This window comes from Branchiostoma lanceolatum, chromosome 9 (assembly GCF_035083965.1).
Source record: "Branchiostoma lanceolatum isolate klBraLanc5 chromosome 9, klBraLanc5.hap2, whole genome shotgun sequence".
NCBI lineage: Eukaryota > Metazoa > Chordata > Leptocardii > Amphioxiformes > Branchiostomatidae > Branchiostoma > Branchiostoma lanceolatum.
Window position 1 is genome coordinate 14160725 of NC_089730.1, and position 16604 is coordinate 14177328.

At 43.9% G+C, this 16604-nt stretch overlaps 3 protein-coding genes across 6 annotated transcripts; 2 read left to right on the forward strand and 1 right to left on the reverse strand.

Annotated features, from left to right (window-relative positions):
* Positions 1-366: 366 nt before the first annotated feature.
* Positions 367-6719, forward strand: LOC136442617 (uncharacterized). The gene is made up of 5 exons (XM_066439561.1): positions 367-963; positions 1407-1513; positions 1773-1826; positions 1961-2061; positions 2347-6719. Exons 1-5 carry the CDS (start codon positions 367-369, stop codon positions 5562-5564), a joined length of 4077 nt encoding a protein of 1358 aa, XP_066295658.1. The 3' UTR covers positions 5565-6719.
* Positions 6720-7060: 341 nt separating this feature from the next.
* LOC136441604 (sodium/nucleoside cotransporter 1-like) lies at positions 7061-13628 on the forward strand. Of its 4 annotated transcripts, none has more exons than XM_066437986.1 (11): positions 7061-7309; positions 8217-8710; positions 8998-9139; positions 9585-9830; positions 10239-10400; positions 10639-10769; positions 11065-11196; positions 11443-11611; positions 12045-12215; positions 12426-12609; positions 12931-13628. In XM_066437986.1, exons 2-11 carry the CDS (start codon positions 8271-8273, stop codon positions 13044-13046), a joined length of 1893 nt encoding a protein of 630 aa, XP_066294083.1. In that variant the 5' UTR covers positions 7061-7309; positions 8217-8270; the 3' UTR covers positions 13047-13628. The 4 variants fall into 4 exon arrangements, with proteins under 4 accessions (XP_066294083.1, XP_066294082.1, XP_066294081.1 ...); XM_066437985.1 differs by having other exon boundaries at positions 8247-8710; XM_066437984.1 differs by having other exon boundaries at positions 7062-7309; positions 8199-8710.
* LOC136441606 (GPN-loop GTPase 1-like) lies at positions 13602-16439 on the reverse strand. Its single transcript, XM_066437988.1, has 5 exons — positions 16175-16439; positions 15591-15791; positions 14740-15179; positions 14139-14308; positions 13602-13761 (listed from the first exon to the last, which is right to left on the reverse strand). The coding sequence occupies exons 1-5, from the start codon at positions 16409-16411 to the stop codon at positions 13628-13630; spliced, it is 1182 nt and encodes a 393-aa protein (XP_066294085.1). The 5' UTR covers positions 16412-16439; the 3' UTR covers positions 13602-13627.
* Between the last annotated feature and the right edge of the window lie 165 nt (positions 16440-16604).

A 16604-nucleotide genomic window follows, 5' to 3' on the forward strand; every position in this document is an offset into this window, starting at 1 on the left:
TATGAACAATGTGATGTTCGCTTTGGGACAGTTCCGGGACAAATCCATGGCCAAATACCATCGTTTCTTATGCGCTGAAGGGTCATGCCATGCACGATTAACGTTATATATGTATATTGATGACTTTAAAGGTAAATATATATCTACTACGGGTAAAAGAGCCCCCTCCCCCATATGTTTCTCGTGATGTGCGTCGTTTACTACTTTGAATGCGTACCCGGCGGAAGTGACTTTGCAGTTACCATGGCTACACACAAAGGGGGGTCCAAAACATTGCAGAAGGATGGCTGTAGTCAAGCTCTAGTGCTACTTCACCGTAGTGTGAGTGATCTAAGGTCTCTCGTCCAGAATCACCCAGTGTTCAAAATGTTGAGGGTCTGTGAGAAACTTCGCGAGGTCGACGCCAAGGCCAGGAGACTCGGACTAGTGCGGACGGAGACGGACTACCTCCGTGCCCTGCTGGACGCCATGTCAAACATGGACAGGTCGGTGGAGGTAGAGATACTCAAAAGTTTGGGAGACGTGAACTTGGAGAAGGGACAGGTTGACAGGGCTATGTTGTTGTACAGGGCTGCACTGCTCCGGTGTAAGGACGCATATGTGGGCGAAAGTCTCGCAAATCGCTACCGGTACGCACAAAAACTAGTGGGGAGGGGAGGAACAATCCCTGACGATTATGAACCCCAGACCAACCCCGAGAAAATGTCTTCGCCTGCCAAGGTGGCGGAGAAGTTTCTACACCTGGATCGTAGGTTAACTTCTGGTTATGACAAAGACTCTGTGCTGATTGAATATACCAATTTGATGATAGAAGGGATCATTAACGAGGACAATTTGTTAGAGACGGAAGCAATCAAGAGTCTCGGTGACCTGTTCCTGAAAAGAGGAACAGAAACTAGAGACGCGCCATGTTTGACCAAGGCCACTGCTCTGTACAACACTGCGCTGGCGCGGTGTGAGGGGGTACAGGGCACAGTGGCACTCATTCACCGCCTATTTTACACGGCAAGAATCAGACAATACATGAAAACTACTAGAAATAAGGTAAGTTATATTTTTTTCCTCACAGAATGTGGCAATTTTAGGGAAAACAGTGCTACAGTAATCGGTGACAACACTTGATGATTAAACGGTAATTTACCCCAAACGTGATAACCATTTCTCGTGTGTGGTTTTATCTTTCAACTAGATTTGGTGCCTTGTCATATTCTTTTAATAACCCCCTACAACAATCGATTCCATGTGCAGTATACTTCATAACTGTGTCTGTGGAGGACTGAGGCCGGGTAAACCACATTCACATTCGATTGCATTTTTTTGTTGAAGCATACGTATACTTCTATAATACTACTTACCAACTAAGATTAATTTTCGTGCTAAAGATATTCTAATTCGTGTAATTTAAGGGTCCTAAGCTGAGACAACGACAGCAAAAGGGGCACCTGTCACGGGACTTCCCAGTGACGTCATCACACACGGAAGTCATCGGTGACGCAAAGGGTCACAAGTTCATGTAAGCACAGGATTGTTTATTTTGTTTTATGGTGGTGACAGTGCACCTCAACGTTAATGTTTAGAGAAGTTATGAATTGGAGACATTGCATGTTCCCTTTTCTTACTTGTTATGCCGTGAACTCTATCATGTCATAGCCCATTTACAACTCACGGGCTCCAGAAATATAGCTTTTCACTCTGCATTAATTGATGAATCAAATAAAGCAGATTAATTTTCAACTTTGTTTTGATACTAAACCCATCTTTTCCTCTCGTAGGTCACCGAGTGAGTACATCTCAAGCCTGATAACCAAACACGTTCCAGACTACAGGTTTGTACACTTATTGCTTTTCTCACACTGTTATTCGAAGGTTATATATGGCCGCTAGTCCTGCCGTCTAGATGTACGAACGGTATTTTAGTCTTGAGTTAGCTGTACTAACCGTTCAACACCTCACACTGTAGGTCATACGAGAAGTACCTGACTACAGGGGACCACGCACTGAATGATGGGAACCTGGACTTAGCGGAACGGAAGTTCGCGACCGCTCTGAAACTCATTCATGGTACGTTACCTCACGATGAAAGTTTACTTCATATAACCTCCAAAGAAAGAGAAACTCAATAGGGAAGACCTGTGGATACAATAAGGCTTAACACAGCCTGGTAGTTTTATTATACTGCTATCATGTTATATGACATATATGGGATAGAAACATAATAACTATGATCGATAATTAAATTCAGTGTTTTTCTCATAAACCGTTGTTTAAAGATGTCTGAAAATAGTTAAAACGCATTGATAATTCAATTTGCCTGATAGCTAACGATTATTATGTTTTTGCATACAGATCCCAACAAACCCGACCGACGTAAAGAGGCTGAATGTCTGTGCAGACTGGGTGACGTCTACGTCCGACGAGGTAAAAGAACAAAAGGAGGTAGAAACTTCACACAGGCAGCAGCTCTGTATAACGCAGCCATGGCCAGAACAGACAAAGATAAACAGAGTATGACGAACAGACTTCAGGAAATAGAGCAATGGTTTCTACGATGCACAGCAAATGTGGACAGCAAGTCCATTCCGTCTGATAGGACCATACGTCATCAGAAGCGATTAAAGGATATCCGTGCTCGTGCAAAATCACAGCTAGAAGCCATTGATCAGCAACATGATCCGTACAAATACGACGAGGATGATCCAGTCATGATAACAGTCGACGCTGAGCGAGCTGAAGCTGTCAAGGCTTTATTCAAGACAATCGCTAAAAATAGACAAAGTTTTATCCAGGATCTTGTTGATGAATGTATTGTCGAACTCGGTCCTCCTCCGTGTAAGTACGCTTTCATCGGGCTGGGCTCACAGGCAACAGAACTGGTCACGCCCTACTCTGATCTGGAGTTCGCCATTCTGATTGAGGACGGGAAGGACAATGATGACACGCGGCGGTACTTCATCAACCTCACGCACTACCTACACTTGAAAGTCATCAACCTCGGAGAGACCATCCTCCCAGCCATGGCCATCTCCTCACTCAACGATTTTCAATCAGAAGATCCAGAGAAAGACTGGTTCTTTGACTCGGTCACGCCACGTGGATTTGCCTTCGACGGCTTCATGCCGTGGGCAAGTAAGACTCCATTTGGTAGAGACAAGACTAAGAGCAAACCTCGGCTTAGCCTTATCCAGACCCCTAACGAAATGGCAAAGTTTCAGCAGCTAGACATTTCTGTGTTAGAAGGGTACCACCTGTCAGACATCCTCAGACGGTTTGTCTTCTTAGCAGGGGAGAAAGAATTGGTGAACGAGTATGGGGGAGAACTTTCAGAAATCATCACAAGTGATCTATCTTCACATTTCCAGTCCCACCTGTCTGCATTACAACTCCTGTATGACAACAAGGAAAATTTTGCCAACCTTGAACTCACTGGAGAACTACTGAATGTCAAGAAAGACATCTATCGTTTTCCAGGCATAGCAATCGAGATACTAGCATTGTGCTGTAAAGTTACACATTCTTCCGCGTGGCATGTGATAGATAGATTGAAGGAAATGGAAAAGATCGGAGAGGAGAATGCTACTCACCTAACGGTGCTTACCAGTATCTCGGCAGAGCTCCGGCTGAGAACATACATGGCTAACGGAGGACAAAAAGACAGTTTGTCCCCACTTGTCCAAATGGAAAATAAATCAGAAACACGTGAGGTGCCTGACTCTGTCCTGAGGTCAGTATTCTATATTCCGAATACCAAGGTACTTTTCAGATACTACTGCAGGGCTATCCCTTTGAAACAGTGTATCCCAGGCATGGTCAAAGAGGGGTTACAGTCGACAGGGCTAATCAAAATGGCAATTTATGATGTCTCTAATGAATGCTTGGGCCGAATAGCAAAGAATCTATTCTTATCACAAAGGTCCATACGCCATTTGAAAGCAGCATTGGACGATGCTGGTAGCGACGCCATCAAACGTTCGGAAATTTTTCGGGAATTGGGGAAGTACTGGGAGTCTGAGATTGATTTTACTAAGGCAAAACTCAATTTCGAACAGTCTCTTATGCTACGTCGAGGTATTTATGGAGACAACACGGCAGAACCGGGCATTGCGGAGTCACTTCACAACTTGGGAATAATTTGGAATGACCTTGGCGATCGGAAGAAAGCAATTGATTACTTCGAACGGTCACTAGCGATGACGAAAACAATTTATGGAGACAATACGGCACATCCGCTCATTGCAGGGGCACTTGGCAACCTGGGATCATGTTGGGGTAAACTAGGCGATGAGACGAAGGCAATTACCTACTTTGAACAGTCACTAGCGATGATGAAAACTATCTATGGAGACAACACGGCACATCCGCACATTGCGCAGTTACTTCACCACTTGGGGGGGTCATGGTTTAACCTCGGCGATGCGAAGAAAGCAATCAGCTACTGTGAGCAGTCGCTAACAATGAGGAAAACTGTTTATGGAGACAACACGGCCCACCCGGACATTACGCAGTCACTTCACAACTTAGGATTCTCTTTGAGTAAACTCGGCGATCAGAAGAAAGCAATCAGCTACTTGGAACAGTCACTAACGATGGGGAAAACTATCTATGGGGAGAAAACGCCACACCACAATATTGCTCAATCACTTAACCACCTGGGAATATCTTGGAGTAGACTTGGCGACCAAAAGAAAGCAATTAGCTACTTAGAAAAGTCACTAACGATGAGGAAAACTATCTACGGAGACAACACGGCGCATCCGCACATTGCTGATTCACTTAACAACCTGGGGTTATCTTGGAGTTACCTAGGCGATGAGAAGAAAGCAATCAGCTGCTACGAACAGTCACTAACGATGATGACAACTATCCATGGAGACAACATGGCACATCCGCACATTGCCGGGACACTTGGCAACCTGGGGATATCTTGTGGTAAACTCGGCGATAGGAAGAAAGCAGTTAGTTACTTTGAACAGTCACTAACAATGTTGAAGACTATCCATGGACACAACACGGCTCATCCAGACATTGCTCAGTTACTTAATAATCTGGGATCGTCATGGGGTGAACTTGGCGATCAGAAGAAAGCAATTAGCTACTTTGAACAGTCACACATAATGGCGAAAACTCTATATGGAAACAAGACGGCACATCCATCCATTGCTCAGTCGCTTCGCAACCTGGGATCATATTGGGGTGCGCTCGGTGATCGGAAGAAGGCAATTAGCTACTTGGAACAGTCATTAACGATAGAGAAAATTATTTACGGAGACAACACAGCACATCCGCACCTTGCCGCGTCACTTAACAACCTGGGTACATCTTGGGCTATGCTCGGCGATCAGAAGAAAGCAATCAGCTACTTTGAACAGTCACTATCGATGAAGAAAATTATTTACGGAGACAACACGGCACATCCGGACATTGCTCAGTCACTTCGCAACCTGGCATCATCTTGGAGTGAACTCGGCGATGAGTCGAAGGCAATTAGCTACTTGGAACAGTCACTAAGGATGCAAAAGACTCTCTATGGGGTGACAGCACCCAGGGCTGAGTGCCGAGTTAATTAAACACCTTGGATGGCTACAGATTAGTGCTGTGTACCGGTACTATACCGTGAAAATCGATTAGGTACAGGTCCAAAATACCGGATCATAAAGTACCGGTACTGTATCGATATAAATCAACACCAAGTCTATGCTCATTTTGAGACTGATCTCCTAACCTCATAGCTAATCTCCAAGCAGATCTTATGGTTGCGAAGATCGTAAAACTGGCAGAAGAAGTTTTTATTGTTGGAATAAAAAGTTCTTCTGCCAGTCGGATACGGTCGTCGCAACCATTAGATCTGCTTGGAGATTAATAGCCTCATGCAACACCAAACGTGACCAAAGTTAATCTCCAAGCAGATCTAATGGTTGCGAAGACCGTATCCGACTGACAGAAGAAGTTTTTATTCCAACAATAAAAACTTCTCCTGCCAATTGGATACGGTCTTTGCAACCATTAGATCTGCTTGGAGATTAACCAAAGTGACACATTGGAACAGCGTTACTAATATGCGACATATCGTTCAGGAGGGCCGGGAGTTTGGACAGCAACACGGCACGAAATCTGGTATTTAAGCATACTTAAATGCAGCGTAAACGGCGAAGGGAGTTTGGGGATAGGAACCTAGTCATATTCTTTGAATAAAGATACTGACAAGTTGTAAACAGCTTATTGATGTTTCTGTCATAATTGAAGAAGTTCAGAAGAACACATGTTAATTTGTAAAATTGTTCAGGTACAGGACTGGACCTGTACCTAATCCTCTGTACCGGTACCTGATTTGACGTTTAGGCACGCAGCACTAACTATAGATCCAAGTAGTCGAGCAGACGAGGGTAGTTGAGTAGTAGTACATTGGACATTCGATTTTTCTTAGCTGGCCACATGGCAATTATTTGATTTTAATGATAACAGACAACCGTAAGTCACAGTTAATAAGCTTATACACAATACAGAGAGTAGGCGATCAAATTAGAGCGAACGATTATTGCAAGTTGACTAGACGTATGATTAATTGAACGCTCGTGGACAATTCTAGTTGTATTTACGAATAATATTCATAGACCTAGTGCAGTAAGATAAAGTGCAGATGTTCACAATTTAAATGTAAATATAATTCGGGATAGTTCTTGGAAGTTGGAAGCATTAAAATACTCAAATATCATCCATCCCTACTTTACAGTATGTATGTGCTTGTTCTAAAGTTATTTGCAATGTTAGACTTTTCCCCTACATTTACAGCCTAAGACGAGATAAAATCCTAAATTCCCAAATCTTGTTCTGCATATATGCATAGGGCGGTGCTCTCATCGTATCAATAGGCCTTGAGCCACACATTTGTGCAAAAAGAAGGCCAATCCAATGGTAGTGTTGTCTAACTGCCATACCCTTTCCTGGAAGTGCTGAGCAGAGAATACTGTACGTGCCATCATTTTAAAGGAATTTTTGACCCGACCGGGTATTGATTAGGACAGTTGGAATACACCTTTTGGTCTGTGACAACATGATATAGTCTACCGGTCTGCTCGCGGCCCGCATGTTGACAAACGTTTCTGCGGGTTTGCCTGATTGGATGTGATAGCCCACGGCGGTCTGGGGTCTCCCCTTCTACAGTCGTAAGACTCGTAACACAGTTGAAAGGTCACGACACGCTTATTTGGGGAGGGCAGTGCCTCGGCAGCCATTGTGGAAGAGTCAGCGATTGTCGGCAAAGTTCTCTGTCGAACTACATGTACAAGCACACTCCAGGCAGTGGTTTGAGCAGGTACGTTCACTTGATGTTGACCATTAAGTCAAGAGAATAGACAAGGTATGACTTTTACACGGATGTTAAGTCGCAACACTGCCGTCGTAAGAACGACATAAAAGCTTTTGCTGTCAACAAACTTGGTTAACGCTGCGCGCTGTTAGTGCTTGTTAGTCCACGGTACGAGGGAGGGGTTGATTGACGATTAACAAAGCTTGCTTAGCGATATAAAATCACAATGACAAAGTCCGATATACAAATGCTATAGACAGGAAATCATGTCGATTTTAAGTACGCTAGGAAGCATGTGGACAGCATATAGAGCAACACCCCCACAGTGTGTACATAGGTCGTTGCCTTGACCCTAAATGGTCTGAAACCTGTCGGGCTCTACCATTAGTTTATGGTATGAGGGGGTTCCCAGTAACAGGTTGCGTTCTTTGATATGCTACTTTCTTACTTTGAGCAAGGGCCTGCCAAATCGGCTTCAAAACAATGCGATGAAGGAGATAGCACTGGAGACTACGCCAAAGACGAGCTTGTTTATACATTGTGTACTGATTAAATATTCGGGTCCAAGTTTCGTGGTCGACCGGTTCGCGCCGTCGACCAATAAAATTGGACATGGAGTTATGACGAAAGAAGTGAAACCAAGGTCCGTCACAACTGACAGATGGACCTGAGCTCAGTTCGCTTTGACTTCTTGGGTTTGGGTTGAATATTGCAAAAGACGTTTCTTATACTTTTTGTTATCCCCTTACTTTACATGCTCTTCCTTTTCTCTCTTTTTCTCCTCTTCTTTACTTTTGTGATGAGCATGTTTATCAATAGTTTCGTCGTCTAGAAAATGCCCTTAATGCATTGTCACCACAAATATGGAACAAGGGCTGTTGATATTTCATTGCAGACCTATCATATATCATAGCGTGTCTTCAAAGCACCTTTCGTCCATCAGAACTGACGTCACCAAAACACAATCATGCCGATGAAGCCACAGCCGGACGACACCCAAGTGGGAGTTGACGTCACAGAACTGTCGAACCTGACACCTGTAGACGACGCTGACCTTGAAGAAACAGATGAGGAAGTCAACAGTGCAACTTCGAACCCACCGAATAGCAACGTAATTATGCAAACTTTCTCAGGTTGGATCGCACCTTGCAAAACCTTCTTATCTACCCACAAGAGAACGATCAAAAGACTTTTCATGGCGTTGTTGATTCTTCTGTACTTCGCTTTTCTGGTCTCCGCCCTTGTGTTGAACTTCTGCCGTTCCTTTGCGCTGCTGATAATGACCTTGCTGGTGCTGGTGTACGTTGTGTACGCGCATGCGCGGGACAGGTGGGGGCCGAAGATCAGACAGACCTATCTGAAGCCTTGTTTGATGGAAGTAAAACCGTCGTGGCGATACGTAAAATGGTAAGTCTTTGCCTTTTGGATCCTCGCAGTAAGAATAGGTTTACACTTCATGGTCCATTTGATTCGATTCTAAAATATAATGAAATATTATGAAATTTCCACTTAGATAATTGATACTTTTGGGAACAGCCTGCGCACCCTAATTTTTCTGAGAAAATTTGAAATTGTCATATATTGCTAAGCCACAGTTCATGTCATGTCAGTTCAGCATTCGATGTCATGTCTCTTTTGGACGCGGAATGTGCAAAATCAGGACTCCAATGTCTTTTTTGTTTGTTCGTCTGTAGGTTGGTGCTCTTGGGCGCTCTGCTCTGTATCGGCCTATTTCTGGGTTTAGAGACGGCCAAACAACCGGAGCAGCTCATCTCCATCGGGGGCTACGCCACCATCCTGCTCATCTGCTTCGTGTGTTCCAAGCACCCTGGTCAGGTGAGGGTTGTGCAAAATGGGAAAGAAATTAATAATGTACTATCGGCTCTGCGGCTGGGCGTCGCCAAAAAATCCTAGTGTGTATGTGTGCGTGTAAGGAAGGGCCCTATGGTGAAGGAAATGAATAGTTTCATGAATGTAGTAAAAACTGGAAAGATATATAAGTGAGAACTTCATGAACGTGTGTCATCTAGACTCGTATGCACCGGCCGGCTTTATGAATGTATGAGACACCGTTGTAGGAAATGATAGATGCGCACACTCTCGTCTTCTGGTCAAGAATGAATGTAGGAGCACGTGGGCTCCTGCCTTTATTGATCACTAATCAGACACAGATGTCCTACACACTATGTGGTCTAAGATCCTATGTCCTACACCGTCAAGTCAATTTGACGGATGCAATGTTCAGTAGTTTAAAGGTGGAATTTTATTTTTGCAACCCCAGGTGAAATGGCGACCAGTGATATGGGGTCTCGCGCTGCAGTTCTGTCTCGGTCTCTTCGTCCTGAGAACTTCCATCGGGTTCGAGGCCTTCAACTTCCTGGGTCAGAAGTTCGAGGGATTCATCGAGTTCGCCGACGAAGGATCGGCGTTCGTGTTCGGTGACCTTCCAGTGGTGACCAGTCCGTCCGGGAACCTGACCGACCTCACACTGACAAAGGCGTTCTTGGTCCACAATTTTGTCTTCCAGGTGAGTGAATGATTACTTATTGCTGGAAAACAATCCAGTGCAGCAATCTTGAAGTGATGAATACGAATGGCACTTGCCTTTCATCATCATCTTGTCCAGAATCACCTATCAGCAGCTAGCCATGGCAGCGATTGTCTCGACCTTTAAGGTTGGCAATGTCATGAAGAGCTTTGTCAAGCTGGGTGAGGGGAAGAAGTGAAGAAAAGAAAGAATTTCAAAGAAATCAAGAGAAAAGTGGGTAACAAGACATATATATTGTGGTAGAAGGATGGGTGGCGATAGGAGACACCTGTTGATTACTGCCATACTGGCCATCATTGAAGCATACAATAACAACCACATACCGCTAGTTCTGAGGAATGGACCCTGAGGAACAAGGGTAACATGAGACGCCTCTCTTCCTCCCAGGTGATGCCCACAGTGGTGTTCTTCGCCACAGTGACGTCAGTGCTGTACCACCTGGGCTGGATGCAGTTCGTCATCCACAAGCTCGCCTGGCTCATGCAGCTCACGCTAGGCATCTCGGGACCGGAGGCCATCTCAGCGGCAGGCAGCATCTTCCTCGGACTGGTCGGTTTGCCGTAGACCGTTAACGGTTCTTGATTTGAATTTGCTTTGGCATAGTACTTTTCTCAGATTTGAAACAGCTTCACAGCAAGCCAACAAGACCAAACTACTGTAATTCTATCACATATCACCCGTATATTGATTGGACGAAATAGCAAAGTGAATAATGCAGAACTTGGCAAAGTGGTTTCTCTACATATATGTCTATATGATCCTCTGCCGTTCCATCCTGTACCGTTAGACTGACTGCGCCATGCTGGTTCGGCCGTTCCTACCTACCATGACAAACTCGGAGCTGTTCACCGTTATGACTGCCGGGTTCGCCAGTATTGCGGGGTCCGTCCTGGCAGCATTCACTACTTTGGGAATCAGGTGAAGAGTGTTCGTTCGTGTTTCAAGCATTACGATAGGTTGCTCCATTTACGTATACGGAGAATGGTCAAATCACATTATGGAAACAGCTTTTTATAATTCACAACACAAGAGAATGCAACCATCCGATTTTCTTTGGATAACTGACGTATTCATTACCTAGATCACGCCACCGTACAGAAGTCGGCACCGTCCCCCCACGGTTGCCGTTCACATCTTATAAAGCATAACCAAAAGACGGCAACTAAAAAGAATATTAATGGGGCAGTGTCCTTTCTACAATGTCCCGTTGCAGCGCGTCCTTTCTCCTGACAGCTAACGTGATGGCGGCTCCCACGTCCCTGGCCCTCTCCAAGTTGGTCTACCCGGAGACAGACGAACGTCGTCATGGCAACAAGAAGGATGACAGACTCAACATTAAGATCTCGTGAGTCAGCTATACAGAAGAAATATAGCTGTGATAATCAGTCAGGACAGGCATTTTGCAACTCCATTTTATGAATGATTCACTACAGTGCAACTGGGTATTAAAATTAGTCAGAACTTGTTTTCAGGCGTTTAAGACACCATCTTCAGTGCTCCAGAAGCAGCGTGTACTCTCAAATCACATTAGATTGTGCCTTGCTTTTTTTGTATCCAGGGTAAACATTCGTGGCTGATTTTTCATTTTCAGGAAAGACAGAAACCTCCTGGAGGCGGTGTCAGCAGGGGCCAGTATGGGGGTGAGCATCGTGGCCCACATCGTGGGGAACCTGATCGCCTTCCTCTCCTTCCTGGCCTTCATCAACACCGTCCTGACCTGGCTGGGCGGGATGGTCAACATACAGGACCTCACCTTCCAGGTACGGTCATAGCAGGTTCTGAACACAAGATATCAAAACCAGAAGTTCCGCTGTGGTACCGTAAAAAGCCGCTTGGAGGCCCATTATCGAACTTCGTTTTCCTAAGGAGGTTCAGGACGGTCTGAAACCTCCTTGGTTTTCCCAACTCATACCCATTTACCAAAATATCAGAAGGATCCATCCACACTCCACAGCTTCTTGACTAACAAACAAACGTATGTCCATGATACACATACACACAAATGGACTAAAAAACATTACCTTCTTGGAGAAGGTAATAATTCAGAATATCTGGAGTCCAAATCACACCTAACGTTAGTTGTGTGTGAAAATTTTGACTTTTCCAGCTCTCTGTTGAGAACAAACTGAAAATACTGTGTGTATCACCGCTGATTTAAAGATTAACAGTTCTTATTTTCTGTCCCTGCCACAGACTATTTGTTCGTACGTGTTCATGCCTCTCGCGTTCCTAGCTGGTGTGCCGTGGGAAGACTGCCGTGTTGTCGCCGAGCTGTTCGGGACTAAGACCTTCCTGAACGAGTTTGTGGCATACGTGGACATGAGTAACATCATCAAAGGCCAAGTACCGGGGAAGACACTCCAGGTATGACATACTTGGTGATCATCTGTTTGTTGATACGGCTGCACATGTTGGTGGTGGGAGACATATACAGAATTGCGTAGTTGACCACCGGGCATGAAAAATCTGCTATCTGAAACGTCTGACCGTTTACAAAGCTAATCCAGCTGCTTGAGTACCTTTTGTACTGTAGACATGTAGTGTTAACCACAAACCTCCATGGTCGTCCTGTAGCATCCCCGTTCGGTCGCCATCGCCACCTTCGCCCTCTGCGGTTTCGCGAACTTCGGCAGTATCGGGATCCAGCTGGGTGGGATGGGGATCATGGCCCCCGGGAGGCGGGGTGACCTGGCCGACGTCGCCCTGCGCTCCATGCTCACTGGGGCCATGGTCGGCCTCCTGAACGCCTGCATGGCCGGTGAGTTTTTACCGTTCCTCATTCTAGTACTTACCAGTCTTACCTTATAGAATTTGGGCAGACACTACAGATCTTAATCAATGCTATGTCTAATACATGTCTTATATCAAATAATAAAAGCTTGTTTCTGAATATAATTAAAACTGCATGCTTTCTTAGATATCATGGCATTGTTGTTTGTTATAACATTCATGATTTGATATTTGATATATATTGGACTCTTTTCAATCTGTTAGTCCTTATTAGCAGCTTTACTTATTTACAGCTGCTATATGTTACTAGGATATCCTCTTACATTGATGTCCCTTCCCTCCCATGCAGGTCTACTTTACCAGGACCCTCTGTTATCCACAGTCAGCACACTGAACGGCACAGCATTACTGAACAGCACACAGTCATGTCAATACACAGGGACTCTCCTGTATTGCATGTGCTAATAGTTCAAACAGAAAACCTAGCCTGTTAACTTTTATCTGTCTTGGGTAGCAAAAAGATGTTTACTTTCTTCCTGGATTTTATATTCTATGGTTGAAGATTAATTTCCACCTTACTTTTGTACATGACATGCTAATGCAATCAATATCAATGCTTGTAAGCTGTGGTGTTACTATTTTTTATAAACAAGAAACCTGAATGTGTCATAATCATCATACAAAAAAAACTAGCTGATCTGGTCTCAGTCTGCTTACCTTTTGTATGACATCAATTTATGTTTATTCAGGGAAGGCAGCTGTTTCTTTTGTTAGGGATAGATAGAGCACTGTTGTTGTCATTTATACTGTCAATGTTTTTACTGTCATGACAACAGTGAAACAATGTTAATGTTTTAACTGCCTCGTACAGTCGTACTCGCCAAGTCCATGATCACCTGAAATGCAATTCAATGACCTTCAGAGCAAAACACAGTTTGATATACTTGCTTGTAAAACAAACATGCAAACAAACCGAACTGAACTGATGAACCAGACAAGAAACATTGAAGAACAAACAGGTACAAAACAACTGTAAGTTTTAATGTTCACGACTTGTCCTGTTTCTTCTGTGGGTGAGCCTTTTGACTCTCCAGGAAGGCCTTGAAGGCCACCTCCTCCCTCCTCTCTGTCATCTCCTCATCCAGGTCATCACTGTCCAGATCATCATCCTCGTCAGGATCTATTAATAGAGATGGGCAGCTGTCAATCATAGCAATATGAGCGCAGTGTTCTGTTACTTATAGTTCTATGCAATTACAGTCAAATCTGTATAAGTGACCACCCGTACATAAGGACCACCGAGGCAGTGTGACCAGTATTTACTGACCACTTTTTGGTGGTCTCTTAGATAATTTTTCCCATTGATGAAAGCATCAAAAGAATTGTCTATGTTGACCACCTGTCTACAGAGACCAGAGATTGTTGTTCCCCTGAGTGGTCTTCTTAGGCAGTTTTACCATATGTACATAAATCTATGTGTAGATAATATTAAAACCTGGACAGGTACATGTATCTATGAAAACTTAATCATATACAATTAAGGCTATCTAATCTCACTTTTTGTCAGCATAACCTCGGGGGCCTTGGAGTGGCTGGGCGTGGCATCAGGTCTAACAGGCTTGGCTGTTTCCATGGGAACAGCCTCGCCCTCCCCCATGTCCCTCTTGAGTCTGTCCAGCTGTTTCAGTTTCTCCTGCTGCTCAGCTGACTCCTTCTCCTGCTTCAACCTGGGGCAACAACAGGAAACTTTCACGTCTTTTTCCAATACAAAATCATATTACATGTACATCAAAATCTTCTTAAATCAATTCTGATACATCACCTTACAGGAAGGAAACTTCAATAATGGATTACAGGAAGTCTGTACCTCCCCCTGGCCTGAATCCTTTGACACACAACTGACATCACTTTTTTTTAAAGGTTACATGTCAGGAGTGAAGGCGTCATTTTTATTGAATAAGGCCAAAGGATTGGTCGGAAAGTTGATTACCGGTAGATGTATATGTATACAAATGTATGGTGTCAGATAAAGTGTTGAGTCAGTTTGATCATCAGAAATGAGTACATGTAAGACTGAAGAGAAATTGAAGATTTATATTCCATGCAAAATAATAGTTGCATTTTGGTACATTGGACAAGGAAAAGTATTCTTCAGTACCTCTCATACTCAGGCTTGTACTGAGTCTCATACTCTTCAGCTGCACTGTCCACGGCCTGCAGGAACTCTGTCATCCCCTGTCCTGTCACCGCAGACACTCCCACTGTTCTCAAGTTAGCATAAAACTCGTCCAACACGAGACTCAATGATCGCGTCAAGTTGCTCGCGTACGACTCCTCCTGCGCCAGGGCGTCCTGGAACGCCTCAAAGTCCGTCAGCCACTCCACGGCAAAGGAGTGATTGACAATGTCAATCTTGTTCATGACGACAATGAAGGGGAGTTTGGTCTTGTACAGGATGCTGCAGGCGTACAGCATGTTGGACATGAACGTGACGGGGTTGACGCTGCGAGCGATGTCCATCACGTACACGACTACCGTGGGAAAGCCAGAGGCGAGAGACTCCGTGATGATGGAACCAGACGCAGACCAGGTGAACACCTGAAGGGAGATAATAAAACAATTAAGTTCAAACCTGTTAAGGCACTTTAAATGTTACATGTATGTCATAACTCATATATTCCTACAACAATCTTAAGTATGACTGAAATAAAGACATGTCATAATCTATACAAAAGAAAACATGAGCTTTCAATGGACATGTAAGACTATTGGCAATACATTCTTACGTTCGAACGACTAGTGTCAAGTAAAAGAAAAGCTTTAAAAAGTCCAAATATGGAGAAAATGCTTGGGCTTGACTTTTTCAACTGTCAAAATGAAAATTTAATAAAAGTATATGTTCAACACTGATTATATAGATACAACATGCATCATCAAACTTTTTTTGGAGCACCATGAAATCAGAAAGGAATTTAAGGCTATCAAAATAATCTAGTGACAGTAACTTGCCTCTATTTGTCCCGGAGTGTCCAGGATGACATGTTTGAACTCGTTGGCTCTCTTCTCCACATATTTCATGACTTGGTCGAAGCGCGTAGCGAACAGGTTGAGTGATGTGATGATGCCACCGTTAGGACCTAGTCCATACTGCTTCATCACTTCCTTATACTTCACCGTGTCTCTGATGTCAATGTTGGCTGGATATGGAATCTGGGGACAATAGCAGAATGCAATTTTAAAATTATTTAACATCAAATATTTGATATGTTGGGGAGATGTCACTCAGCAGAAATTATATCAATGCAAGGTTATTGGTATACAGAACTGTCAAAAATTAATTTTTCTACACAAAGTGTTTGCAGTCAGTCAACTTTTAAAAGAGACGTCTTTGTTTCCTTTTGATGAAACTTTTGATACAAAAATTATGGTGGGAACTTTCCTCTTTTTGTTTTGAAGACTTTTTTTTTGCATTTCTAGGCTTGAATATAAAGATGACGCCTTTATATCTACATTTCATTAAAGGTGACATTTAAAGTACAAGTTCACACAGACATCTTTCAGTTTCAGTCAACAAAACGTTCAACATCTCTCACTTCATACACAGCAGGGTCCAGGTTGATAACATAAGGCGGTGTCTTCTGTGCGTGCATGTGTGCGTTCAGTCTCTGCACGAACGTGGTCTTCCCGGACCCTGCCATGCCCAGCACCAGGATACAGGTGGGTTTGGCGCCCGTTGTCTGTGTCGACCCGCTTGGATCGGAGGTTTGCCGAGCAGAACTCTTCGGCTCAGCCGCACATGCTCCATCTTCTACCCGCGCTTCCGCCATCATCAAAATACTCTTCCCACAATCCTTCAGGCAGATCATTCTATCGCTTATATGGGAGCATTGGATTGTAAAAATATCCAAGGTACTTATAAATGTCAATTCTAATCAATATCTGATAAATTTTTATGAATAATAATCTATTATGAGATATATTTCACAGCGTAATATACTCAAAAGACTTGTATTACGCAGAAAA